The sequence below is a fragment of the Notamacropus eugenii genome, chromosome 3 (assembly GCF_028372415.1).
Source record: "Notamacropus eugenii isolate mMacEug1 chromosome 3, mMacEug1.pri_v2, whole genome shotgun sequence".
In the NCBI taxonomy this organism is placed as follows: domain Eukaryota; kingdom Metazoa; phylum Chordata; class Mammalia; order Diprotodontia; family Macropodidae; genus Notamacropus; species Notamacropus eugenii.
This window is the reverse complement of record NC_092874.1, coordinates 452,526,098-452,539,502: the sequence shown is the minus strand read 5'-3', so window position 1 is coordinate 452,539,502 and position 13,405 is coordinate 452,526,098. Positions and strand designations below refer to the sequence as shown.

General features: G+C 37.4%; 1 protein-coding gene across 16 annotated transcripts in view; it reads right to left on the bottom strand.

The window, feature by feature from the left end:
- Window positions 1-13,405, bottom strand: part of FOXP1 (forkhead box P1) — a 679,928-nt gene that overhangs the window by 31,024 nt on the left and 635,499 nt on the right. For all 16 annotated transcript variants that reach the window (XM_072598672.1, XM_072598682.1, XM_072598671.1 and 13 more), the window contains one exon: window positions 11,160-11,247. In XM_072598672.1, coding sequence (XP_072454773.1) covers window positions 11,160-11,247 — 88 coding nt within the window. The remainder of the gene's footprint in view (window positions 1-11,159; window positions 11,248-13,405) is intronic.

The following is a 13,405-nucleotide window of genomic DNA, read 5'->3' as shown; positions in this document are numbered from 1 at the left end:
TATCTTTAAAAAATGAAGATTGGTGAAAAACAAACAAACAAAAAACTAGGAGATAAGGATAGGGGCTAGATTTGTGATTTCATTGTTATAGAGAGTCTTATATGAGGAAACTTTCTCTATCAATGAAGGTTGACCCCTTTTGTACAGCTGACAGTCTCAGAGAATTGTCTTGGGCAATAAGACATGAAGTGACTGGTCAAGCAAAGCTCATACAGCCAGTCTGTGTCGGAGGGAAAACTTGAATCTGGGTCTTCCCGGTTTCAAGGTCTGGTCTTTAACTGCTACATCATATAGTCTCTTATATTCATTAGAGTGGGACCCCAAATTTTAAGGCAAAATCTTGGTTTAATTAGGAGGACTGAATGTATTTGATAAATTGCATGTAATTGATAAAAATCCCTGGCATTCTCTAAGTTTCAGCTAAAACCCCAACTTCCATAAGAAAACTTTCCCAGTCCCCTTTGATATTACTTTCAAATTACCTTGTAACATCTCATTTGGATATAACTGTTTCTATGTTGTCTCTCTCATTAGATTATGAATCCACAGCGCTCAGCATACAGGAAGTGCTTAAAAAAAGCTTTTTGATTTGATAACATGTTGAATCCTTTTAGTAAATTGGAAGCACCTTGAAGAGAGTGACTTTTTCATTTTGGCTTTATATCCCCAGTGCAAGTCATAAGTAAATGTTTGAGAAACACTTAATATTCTGATTAGAGTTGGATCATGGTAGCTTTGGAGTCCTGGTTGAAAAAGTGATAAAACCAGGCTAAGTGAAAATATATTGCTGCTGTTTAGGTCCATATTCAAAACCAAAGCAGCAATCAGGTAGGTGACTGGATCTGTTCCACCACGGAAAATTGAGAGGGTGCCAACTCCATTGGTTTGAAGTTGCTTCCTACTCTATCCATTCTTAAAGATAAGTGCTTAGGCTTCAATAGTGGTGAGAAATAGAAGGGACTTTATACTGAGAGGTATTTACTTTCCTTACATCCCCACTGAGTTTATACTGCAAGTCTCAATGCTCTTCCAACCAACCATTGCTCCAGGTGCAGCAACTGCTAGACAGCTCTACTGATATTTCTGTACTTTTATCATAGGGAACAAAATCTCTTGTTTGGCCTTCCCTAACAAGTCTTAATTTCAGTGCTTTCCCTTTCTTATTTCCTATTTATTCTGCATACAGTTTGCTTTGGGTATAGTTGTTTCCATATCTCTTCCGTTAGATCGTAAGCTCCTTGAGAGCAGGGATTGTCTTACGGCTCTTGTTGTAGCCCCAATACTTAGCACAGTTCCTGGCACATGCTGGGCACTTAACCAGCCTTTAGTGAATTGAAATAGAATTGGATTGTTCCATTTGCAGATTGTTTCACCCTGGTCTTACCTCTTCCATTCCATTTTAGTCATTTAATTGGCCTGTATTTCCTCTGTGCAACACATTAATGGATACTTTTAATGCCTGGGAGCTTTGAGTTGGGGTGGTGGTAAAATATTTCATACAGTTGGTTTAAATGAAAGTTTCTTTACATTCTGGGAGTCTGTTCCTGAATTTTAATTATCAATGCAATCATTAATTCATATGCTTTACAAGTGCTAAAGGATAAATGGGCAGGGCATGGTGGGAAGAAGATTGGAACAAGGGTTGAAGGACCAAAGTATGAGGCTTGAGTCAGTCACAATGCAATCTGGAGCTATTCACTTGGCATTTCAGAGCCTTCCTTTCGCATCTGTAGAATGGACACAATACCTTCATTTGTGACCTGTTTCAGGAAGTTGTTATAAAGAAAATGTGCTTTGTAACTGAAAATACTTGAAAATGGGATCTACCCTTCCTTGGTAATACAAAGTTCTACTCTTGCATTAATTAGCGATTGCTGGCAATAATATTATTAAATTTACAATACTGGTACACATTCCACCTATGCTATCCGTACAGCAATTTGTCCCAAGACACACAGACACACACATACACACCCCATTGGAAAAGTGTTTTAAAATTTTTCACCGATTTCCATGTATTTTATTTCATTGGACCCCCACAACTAAATAAACTAAATATCTCGACTCTTTTACTATGTTCAGAATCATGAGAGTAAGAGAATATGAACAGTATCTTCGGTAAATACATTTGATTACATTCAGAAACACAAATTCCCATGAAAAGAGGCCAGGAACAGATCCAATGAACACATAACACACTTGGCCCTCGTCAACTTTCAGTGGGGGAATTTTTGAAAAATAATTTAACTGTCAAGGTGCCCATTTGTCATCAAAAGTAGACTGAGCATATTGACAGTTACAACAGGATGACATGCTGAAAACTATATATATACATATATACACACACGTGTACATATATTAGCAAAATTTATATGACACATACATATTAGCAAAGAAATATTTACATAAAGTATAAACGTTTTCCTGACTGGACTACCACTTCACTAACCAAATGCTTCATTCTTCACTGTGCCTCAAAATATCCTCTCTCCTTTGGGTGCCACCACCCTCCTCTTTGAAGCCTTTCTTGCTCTTCTCATCCACATACTGGTAGTTCCTCTTTATCCTCTGCTTGGTTGTGTAAATGCTGTATTCTTGTGGTAGAATGTAAGCACCATGAAGGCAGGGACTGTGTCATTTTTATTTTCATATCACCAATACTTAGCATGAAATCTTAATCAAAATCTATTGCTACACTCAACTGTCATTACAGGAGGCACCTTCTCATAAAGAAGATGAAGGTGGAAGCCTGGTAAAGATGGCACACCACTCAACAGTTTCATGAACAAGTAGCACTCTTGGAACAGGAAGGAGAATGGTACATTATGCTTTCAGAACCTTTCCATGCTCTGATTTCCTTTAGGCCCCCAGCATGGGCAAGAGCTTTTTTCCCTTAGTTTAGCAAGTTCATCCTCCTTTATCATTAGGGCCTAACATCAGATTTCAGCTGTACTGACTAAGTTAAGCAGTGGAGAAAAGTTGCCATTGCTGTGACCATACTGATCATCTTTCTCTGCAGGAGAGAGAGGCTCTGTCACCATCTTCAAAGCTAAAAACTGAGGAATTAAAACCCCATTCTTTTAGTAGAAAAAATATAGGTCAGGCTCATTTAACTAAGTCATTTTGTATGTGGGCATACAGACTAAACCCTAAGTCCAATTCAGCCAGTATCACTTATGGGGTAGGATGCCTTTAAATGAATGAAGATTTCTGTCCGTACAGAATTAGCAGAGTTTTTACAAGCAGAATACCACTTATTTTATTTGACAGAATTTTAGAGCTAAAAGAGAGCCATTTGAAAGGGAAGGAGAGGTTTAGAAAGGTTGTGACTTGCTCGTAGTTAGCTGCATATTAGGCAGATGGCCTGCACCTAAGCTTAGTTCTCGACTTCTGCTCCAATATTCTTTCGATGATACTAGTCTGTTTTCTAGGGAATTAAAATGCATGTGAAAAATAATACAGTTTTTGGCTTTCAAAATTGTGGCGAATAACAAAATAAGTTAATCCATTTAAAGGTAATATATACAAGGAAGGCAGACATAGGTCTCTAAGGACAGAAAAACTAGGGCAACAGTATAATCTGGAGTAAATAAGAGGGGAATTCATTTCTCAAAGTGAATATTTACCAAACATTTATTTTTGACCTAGTCAATAAAGCTAACAATTAAACAAATGGATCTCCCACACAGCCACGATGAATATTTTAAAATAACTTCTCTAAGTCCTTCTATAATGCTCAGGTATTGGACAACACAGGATTCATTTCCCACTAATCTAAATTTTTCTTTACTTTTATTGTATTCTGTCACCATCTTAACATTCCTTAAATGTTATTATTAAAGATTCTCTTGACATTTAAAGCAGACACACACTAATACTCAGTCATAGTCTAGGAATTCTAATGTTCATGTAGTTAGACAGCATTTTAAATTATGAAAAATAAAGTCTCCTGGTTTTCAAATGCAAGACATGGGAGTGAAAAATCCCAAGAATTTCCCCCCTCTTTCTCTCCCCAGTCTTTGGTCACAAAGCAGTTACAATCTAAAGGCACGGTGCTATTAGCACCTCCTCATCATTCATTGGAGATCACTCAGAAGAAGTCAGAGGGGCTTGGCAGGCCACTGATGTGAGGAAGCTCTCATCAACATTGCCCCAAATGGGGTCACAGAGGTCTAAAAATGGATACTATTAGTGGTATTGTCAGAAATGGGTCTGATTACAAACAGCATCGTTTAAGGAAGAAGTTATTTTATGTAAAATAAGTACAGTAATTGGTCTGCGATGATTTTAATGTCTCATTTTGCCATCAGAACATGTATCATTTTCTCCTTGCGGATACTTCCCTCTAGCCTACAATTCTTAATGTCAAGATAGTCAGGAAGACCTCATCCACAAGTCTATTTCTGGCCCTTTAAAGTGGATAGAACACTGAGTTTCTAAGACCCTAGGTTACCTATTTAATCATCACAGAAGTAGAGATATAGGGAGGCTGGCAGATACCATATAATACCTCCACAAGCTCCCACTAGGATCAGTTTATAAACTCTTCTACATTCACTCAAGACAAAAGGGAAAACCATGAGGTTGTCTTTTCTTATTTACTGAGGAGTCATCTAGCATAATAGGTCCTTGTGTCCCTCATGGGCATAACTCTGTTGAGACTATAACATGCCTCAATTGTTAACGTGTATGTATATGTATGTGTATATGTATGTACATGTGAATGTGACCTTCAAAAAAAAAAAGTGGAAAAAACTGATAATAACCAGACTCAGTCATGATTTAAGAATGACAGCATGATGAAGTGCAAGATGGATAATTTTGATTACATTAAACTGAAAAGTTTTTGCACAACCAAACCCAATGCAACCAAAATTTGGAGGGATGTTAGAAAACTGGGAAAGAATTTTTACAGCTAATGTTGGTGACAAAGGCCTCATTTCTAGAATATATTGAGAACTGAGTCAAATGTACAAAAATACAAGTCATTCCCCAACTGATAAATGATCAAAGGATATGAACAGGCAATTTTCAGAGGAAGACATTAAAGATATCTATTGTCATATGAAAAAATGCTCTAAATCACTCTTGACTAGAGAGATGCAAATCAAAACAACTCTGAGGTACCACATCACACCTATCAGATTGGCAGACATGACAGAACAGGAAGATGATACATGTTGGAGAGGTTGCGGGAGAGTTGGAACACTAATACACTGTTGGTGGAGTTGTGAGCTGATCCAACCATTCTGGAGAGCAATTTGGAACTATGCTCAAAGGGCTACAAAAATGTGCATACCCTTTGACCCAGCAATACTGCTTCTAAGACTGTATCCTCAAGAGATCATAAAAATGGGAAAAGGTGCCACAAGCACAAAAATATTTAGAGCAGCACTCTTTACGATGGCCAAAAACTGGAAATCAAGGGGATGCCCATCAGTTGGGAAATGGCTGAATAAATTATAGTATATGAATGTAATGGAATACTATTGTGCCAAAAGAAATGATGAACAGGAAGACTTCAGAGAGGCCTGGAAAGACTTATATGACCTGATGCTGAGTGAAAGGAGCAGAACCAGGAGAACTCTGTTCACAACAACGACCACAGTGTGCGAGAGTTTTTTTCTGTTAGACTTAGAACTTCACTGCAATGCAAGGCCTTAAAAAAAAAAATTCCCAATGGTCTTCTAAGGCAAAATGCCTTCCACATCCAGAGAAAAAACTATGGAATTCAATCGCAGATTGTAGCAGATCATTGTGTGTGTGTGTGTGTGTGTGTGTGTGTGTGTGTGTGTGTGCACGTGTATTGTGTTTTGGTTTGTTAGATGATTTCTCCCACTCATTTTAATTCCTCAACACAGCATGATTATAGTGAAAATGTGTTTAATAGGAATGTATGTGTAGAACCTATACAAAGTTGTATGCCATCTCAGGGAGAGAGAGGAAAATAATAATCTAAGTTATATGGTAGTTATTGTTGAACACTGAAAATAAATAAAATTAATTTATAAAAAAATAAAAAATAAGAAAAGAATGATAGCATGATCACAATATAGATTAAATCTAATTAATAATAATAAAATGATGACAATGACTAGTATTTATTTAGTACCTTAAAAAAGCAAAAGAGCTTTACAAATATTATCTCATTTGATTCTTACAACAATCCTGTGATGTAGGTGCTATTACTATTCCCATTTTACAGACAAGAAAACTGAGACATATAGAGGTTAATGATCAGTCTAGGGTCATTCGGCTAATAACAGTTGGAGGTTGGATTTGAACTCATGCTATTTCTGACTCCTGGTCAGCACCTCTCTGTACGGAGCCATTTAGCTATCTATCTCTATTATTAGTAGTCAGGAAATATAGCTATGCCACTGGATTTTGATCTTTGTTTTCCATTTTTCAGGTCTCTTATTTATTATAAAGGGTTAAAGCTCCTTTTCTCCTAATAGTAACCAAATTAGTCTTTGCTAACACCCTTTGTATTTCTCTCAAAAACTTATCATGGTTGGTTATTAATTTGCAGAGGAGAGTTAGTGGCCCATTTTCGAAACAGCAAGTGAAGGCCTTTTGAATTTGTATTGGAGATTTTGCTAAGGAAAAATGGACTGGCCAAAGGGACCACGAATGTGTTCTTAAATCCATCTTTTTGTGTTTTTTTAAGGTAATAGTCACATTAAAAGTATTTTAAGGGTTTGTCACTTAGGAGAGGGATTAGACCCCGAGGGCATATCTGGGAACAATGGTGAAAGGTGGCGAAGAAGGCATTTAGGCTGAAGAGAAGGAAACAAATTCTTAAGCACTGAGTTATTGCTGCCCAGAAGGTGGTGGATTCTCCCTCAGTGGAGAAATTCCAGCAAAGGCTCCCTGAAAGGGACGTATGGGAAGAAATCCTCTTTCAGGTCTGGGGCTGATGAGACGGCCGCTAGTCACTGCTCGCCCTGAGATTCTGAGGATTACTAGCTGATCTCAGTCTCATCACATGGAAACCTTCATTCAGGACTGGAGAGCTCAGTGATTCTCTAAAGAAATGCCTCAATATCCCTAGCTACTGCCTATGGATTTCTCTTTCCCTTTTAATGCAGTTATTCCAAACCTTGAAGGACTTTGCCACACACCTGCAGTAAAAGTTTCTGGCCACATAAGAACTTTTCAAATTCTGATCATTCAAGTTAATTTTCATGCCCTTGGAGAAGCTTTTTCATACAAGTCTGGCATTTGTAGTGTGAGGCTAACCCGGGGACAGAGCAACACCTCTGACCACTGGACAGTAAACAAGGAGATACAAACAGGGAACAGAGAAACACAAAATCTGGTAACCACAATTTTTGCCACTACCTGGATCCCAAGGCCACATCACTAAGAGTTCATCACTTGGGGGACTAACTACCCACTAAGGAACCAAATCCTTTCAGCTCTTTTCTTGTCCAACAACTTCCACTGCAGATGGGGAAACAAAAGTTTTCTACAATTTCAAACACTGACACTGCTGCTCAGCTAAAGCTAGCATTTTTACCATCCCCACAACCCACTTTATAGTTTTCTGCTCAACTATGTGTGAGGAAGGGAGGGGAAAAGCTTCCAGATTATCAAGGGTTTTCTGGCTTTTTTTTAAAACTTTTTTATTCTTCTTCTTCATGTCTTCTGTTTTCCATATCTGGTCTCTAGTCATGTGCATTATGGGGGCAGTAGGCCATGAATGACAAGGGTGGTCTTAAATAATAACAATAGTGGCAAGCCACTTTGGAAATTCTACATGTTCTTTAAATAGATTCACTGTTAAAAGGCTTTGATGAAGATATATATATATAAAATCGCTTATCAGGATGAGAATGAAATAACTCCCAAAAGGATGTAAGTCTTGGAGAGAAGGCAGAATCAACTGAGGCTGGAGGAAGGGAGACTAGTCCTGAAATATGTCCCATGTCCTGAACTTATGTCTCCTATACGTGGTTACTTTCTTTCATGCTTTTTTCCATAAGAAAATACTCTGTAAATAGCGTTAAATATTTCCCGTCTGCTGACTTCCTAATCCTGTCTTTCTCTTACAGAATCTCAAAACTTTCAATTTTGAAAAGATCAGAGATCACCTAGTCCAACACCTACATTTGGTACTCATAATCACGGCTGTGTAATTTCATCATGGGGGTGGGGTGTAGGGGTAGTAAGGAGATTATTTTCAGGAGTTGCTGGACCAAGAAAATCACCATTTTCTGGCCAGACTGAAGAACTCATGTGCATTCACGTAGACAAGACCTGGATAACAAGGTAGCAGTCCATTTGCAGGGTATACCCTGAGCCATCCGAGCTTACAAAAACCTTCCACACCTGGACACAGACTTTAGGCACAATGAGGTAGTGGAATAGGGACTCAGACAAGGGTCAATGAGAAAACTGAGACTTAGAAAGGTGAAATGATTTTCCTTAAATAATAGTTAAATCGTAAAAGAACCTAGACTAGATGAAACTTTTCTTGTCCTCATACCAGACCTGGGAGCTCAAGGAATTATTTATCCTATATAGTTTTCATTTCTTAGTTTTGTTTCCTCCTATCATCTGAATGTACCTTTTCAGAGTCTTCATCAGTGTTACCAAAAAACCACCACAATATACCATTCACTACCATCTGTGAATCACACATTGTTAATTCAAAGCTCTTGGCTGTGGCTCCTACCTGCTTTGGTCAATTATTAAACTAGTTCTAGGCCTTTTCTTTCGTTCATCTCTTTTGTGTTAGGAGAGATAGACAAAATCCTTGAATCCAGAAAATGCATCTCATTTACCATGACTCTCCTACTCAAAATGAAGTAGTCAGTACGTGAAAGCTTTTCGTGTCCCATGGAATGTCTAAAGAGGGCTGCCAACAGTCATAATGGCCAGGCGTGCTTCCTAGTACAAAATATGGTAGCCTCAAGAGGGCGAAAAGGAGATAACCATAGGGGAATGCAAGGAGAGAGCTAGTGATATTCACAAGACTAGTGACGAAGGAGCTACAGCAGCAGCCAGGGCACCTTACTCCATTTGTAACAACGAATTAAGAAGGAAAACAAAGAAGCATTCCTATCAGTACAGTGGTTTACTTTTCTGATCTACTTGGCATCACTATAGGATGCAGAATTGCTCAAATTTATATAAGGATTTTCCAATTTTTCATTTTCTAAAGAAATTGAGCTCATTAGTAATAGTCCCTCTTCTTCATAAATGTATCAAAGTCCTTTTAGTTGAAATACTAATGAAAGACACTTCTTTGAAACATTACAAAACATTCACAATGATGAATTTAATGGCCACATGGAAATCAAAGCACCAGCTCACTAGAAGTGTCTGTCTGTAGGGTGTAAAATCACTATGGCCACAACTATCCTCAAGGCCTGAAATTCTTTCTGTCTTTATCTTAGGCTCCTGGCTTTACAGGTTTGGGGTTGGTTTTTTTTTTTTTTTTCCTCATATCTTGGCTAAAACCCTACCTTCCACAAGAGTTTCTCCATTTAATGCTAGTGCTTTCCCTCTGTGTATTAGCTCTAGTTAGTCAGTCAATTGATCTTTTCCAGATCTTGTTAGTATATAGATGTTTTCATGTTGCTTCTTCCATTAGACTAGGAGCTCCTTTTAAGCAGAGACTGTCTCTTGCTTTTCTTTGTATACGCAGCACTTAACAAAATGGCTGGCAAATATAAGGGATTTAATAAATGCTTTTTGACGGAATGACGACGTTAGTGCTGAGGAACAAAAAGGATAGTAGCGTGACTAAATGAAATCCTAACATAATCTCCAGTTCCTCAATTTTAGCCAATAGGTTTAGCTGTTCAGGACTTCTGACAAGTAACAGAGATGATCTCCTAATAATGTTCTATCTCTTGTCTTCTACCCATTTTAAAACTGATTATATGGTAAACTACTCTAAAAGGGGTGAGGAAGAGACACCTGAGCTGCAAGGAAGCAGGACAATCCACAAACCAGATTATCAGTGCTTCAACTATAAAAGGTTGGTGATAAGGAATGATTCTGTGAACCATAACAAATCTGTATACCAATTGAAGTATGAGCCAAGTATCAACTAATCCATATTATTAACTAAATGTGGGATAATTATGAAGTAATAAACACTAAAATCAAGAACAGACAAGTAGTATTTCTATAAAAATGGAAACAAACAGTCTCAATCTTCTGCAAATCCAAGTTGCTTTAATTAAATTGTATCAGTATAAGCTGGTGAAAGACAATTCGTTCATTTCAATCTCCCAACAAATCTGAGTTTTTGTGTGGCTTTTTCTACAGTCAAGAAATGTATCAGAATAACATTTCACAAAAGAGTTTGAATAAGATTTTGATATTTTCCTATTGGGCCTTGAGTTTTAATATATACCTGATACTGCATTAAGTTTAGACACAGTTCTAAGTGACGCTACAATGTTAACTGGCTCAGAAAACATTAAAATTTGGCAAATACTTAAGCCAAGACAGTCACTCTAAGTTGATAACCAATTTTAAAATTCCTTTCTGTCTTGAAGAGTCACAACAAAAAAGTTTAAGTGTGTTTTTTTGCTGATTTTTCTCTACAACTATTTGAAGCTGTAAATGACTTAACTCAGTAAAATTCCAAATGTAATTATCTTCTGTACTTAGCCCAGGGCTTTCCATATATCTCCACATTGCTGTCTTGCATACAAAATAGGCTTTTCAATGGCTGCTGGTAACTATATCATGTACAACATTGTTTTAAATTCCCCTCCTCTGCTAACCTCTTGCCTATACACATGCAAAAGTGAGCATAAACACACACACATACACATGGACACACACACAACTATTCCCAAGCTCCAATTTCTTCCCAGATCAGAGATCAGACCTGTTGTAGGCAGTTTGAGAATCAGCTGGTAAGTGAGAGAAAAGGAGCTCCTCCTAGTTGACACAGATAATCCAGGAAATGGATAACTGAGGGATGGTTGCATACATAAAAATATACTTAAAAATTAATACTGCAGTTTAGAAAATAGAAATGAGACTAAATGTTCTCAAGGGTTTTAAAAATAACAATAGGTGTTGAAATCTCCTGTTCCATCAATAATGAGTGGACCAGAATTCATTACAGTACTACAAAGATTTCGAATTTGATTAATATTGAGGCAATATTAAAATAAATGTTCTTTTACCTGGAGCTCTAATTGCTGTACAACCTGCATCTGTACTCTACATTGAGCTGTACTTCTATCGTCCAGCGCATGCTCATTGTTGAGATGTCTGCAACAATACACAGAAAATCGGTAAGTGAAATGGATAAACAAAGGAAAATCATTAGGAGGAGGCATCATCAAACTGTTGATTATCTGGCCCGTGCCCCAATCCCTTTACTAGCGCATGGCCTGCCCTACTGGTGATCACCACTGACGACTCTGGCTGTCTGTTTTACTCATGGATACAAACTTCCTTGAAAGAAAAAGCCTACCAAGCATTTACCCTGTTGAAAGGAAAATTAGGGAGGAAGTAGGTGCCACACTTGAAGACTACTTAGGTGCTCATTAGATACACTCTAGACTAGAGTAAAAAAAAAAAATGAAGATTAATTGTATATGGGAGACCAGCTGTATAAATTTGCCTCTAAGGAACAGTCTTATAGAATTAATGGGTCACATTTTTATTATGTATGCATTTTAATATATAAAAGTGAATGTAAAGAAAAATTTGCTTAAGAATGGGAAATACATTTTAAACACATGGTATATGAAACATGACTGAACATATGTGGAAAAAATATACTGTTCAAGATAAACAAAGTATGATTTTGTGGAAAAGAAACAAAAACAAAAAACAAATCCTTATTTGAATTCTAACAGAAATTTAGCACATCTCCTAGACCTGGTTCATTTCAGCATTTTCTTATATGAGTGTAGTCAAATCTTAATTATTCAGGGCTGGTTAGCCAGGTTAAGGATATCTGGGCCTCATGTGGCTACTTCTCTGATTATGCCTACCTCCTTCCTGGCCATTTCCCTATTCATTAGAACCTCCAACAGGGAAGAAGTAACAAAGCAAAACTCAAATTAGTCCATTTTTACTGTCAACAGTGACTCTGACGTGAGGTTTGGTGAAGGACGATTGAAATTAGCAGCTACAATACAATTTGTGGATTCAGTAGTTTCCATATACCGATGCTACCCCACTACCTCATCATTATGGATAATGAAAAGCAAATTATACAATGAGCTATTTGTATGTCTACTGTAACAAACAGAGAAGGCCTGTCTTTGTTACATGCTGGCTGTGTGAACCAGGGTAAGTCACTTAACATCGTCTCAGTCTTCCTGGCAATTCTCTGACTATAAATAACCAAGAAGTGGTTTACTTGCATGGATGGTAGTTTCCTGCTCCTGGGAATTCCTATACAATTGAAACCACAGGCCTAGTCTCTCTCCCAATAAATATCAATGGATTTTAGACTCAAACTTATTTTTGAATTTTAAAATAAAACAATGATGTGAAGAAGATAGGAGCAGGGGGTTCTGAGGAATAGAACTGATAGGATTTGGTAACGATCATGTATGTCAAAATAGCCTGGTTACATGGTTCAGTCCCTCAACAAGCCTTTATTTTAGTTACGCTATGCAGCTAATTGTTCCCAAGAAATGAACTCATCTTAATACTGAAACTGTCCTCTTACATATAGAAAATGTCACAGTCCCTTAGCAGTTTACACTACCCAAGTGCTTAATCATAACAAGAATGTGGCTATTTCTCATACATGGAAACTGGTAACAAAGACATTGAGCCACAAATTCAAAATGAATACAAATTCTGCAGATATTAATACTCATTTATATCCGCAGCAGAGTCATTCAGAACCATTCCAAAAGGAAACATTATGGTGCACTCCATTAATGCACTGCCAAGATAATACCTCAAACCTATAGAGCCGAATAATGAACGTATTGTGTCACATTAAGAAAACAAAGTCCACCAAAGGTAGAGGTCCAAGTCAAACAGTATTTTTTATAACTTGCTTCTCATCATCCTAAGCACAGAAAATGCGAATTTCCTGGTTTTGGACCTTCGAGGGGCATTAAATATCATAAACCTCAGTCCTATTATTTGACAGAGGAATAAACCTAGGCCCAAACAAGTGAGCTGACTTGGCCCAACGATCAGCAGAGAACCTGGGCATCCTCACTTCTAGTCTTGAACTTTCCCCAAACACAACATATTTATTCTAGGTGAGAAATAAAGAATATTTTAAACAAAATTCATTCTAATAAGCCGAGAATCTCTTGTGGGTAAAGAAGGTGGGCTAGTTTATTCCGCTGGACTAACTAATCTTTTCAGGTTTTTGTTTTTGATTGCCTTTTTTGGGGGGTTTGTTTTTTTGAGGGGTGGTCTGGTTTTTTGTTTTTCTTTTGGAAAGCTA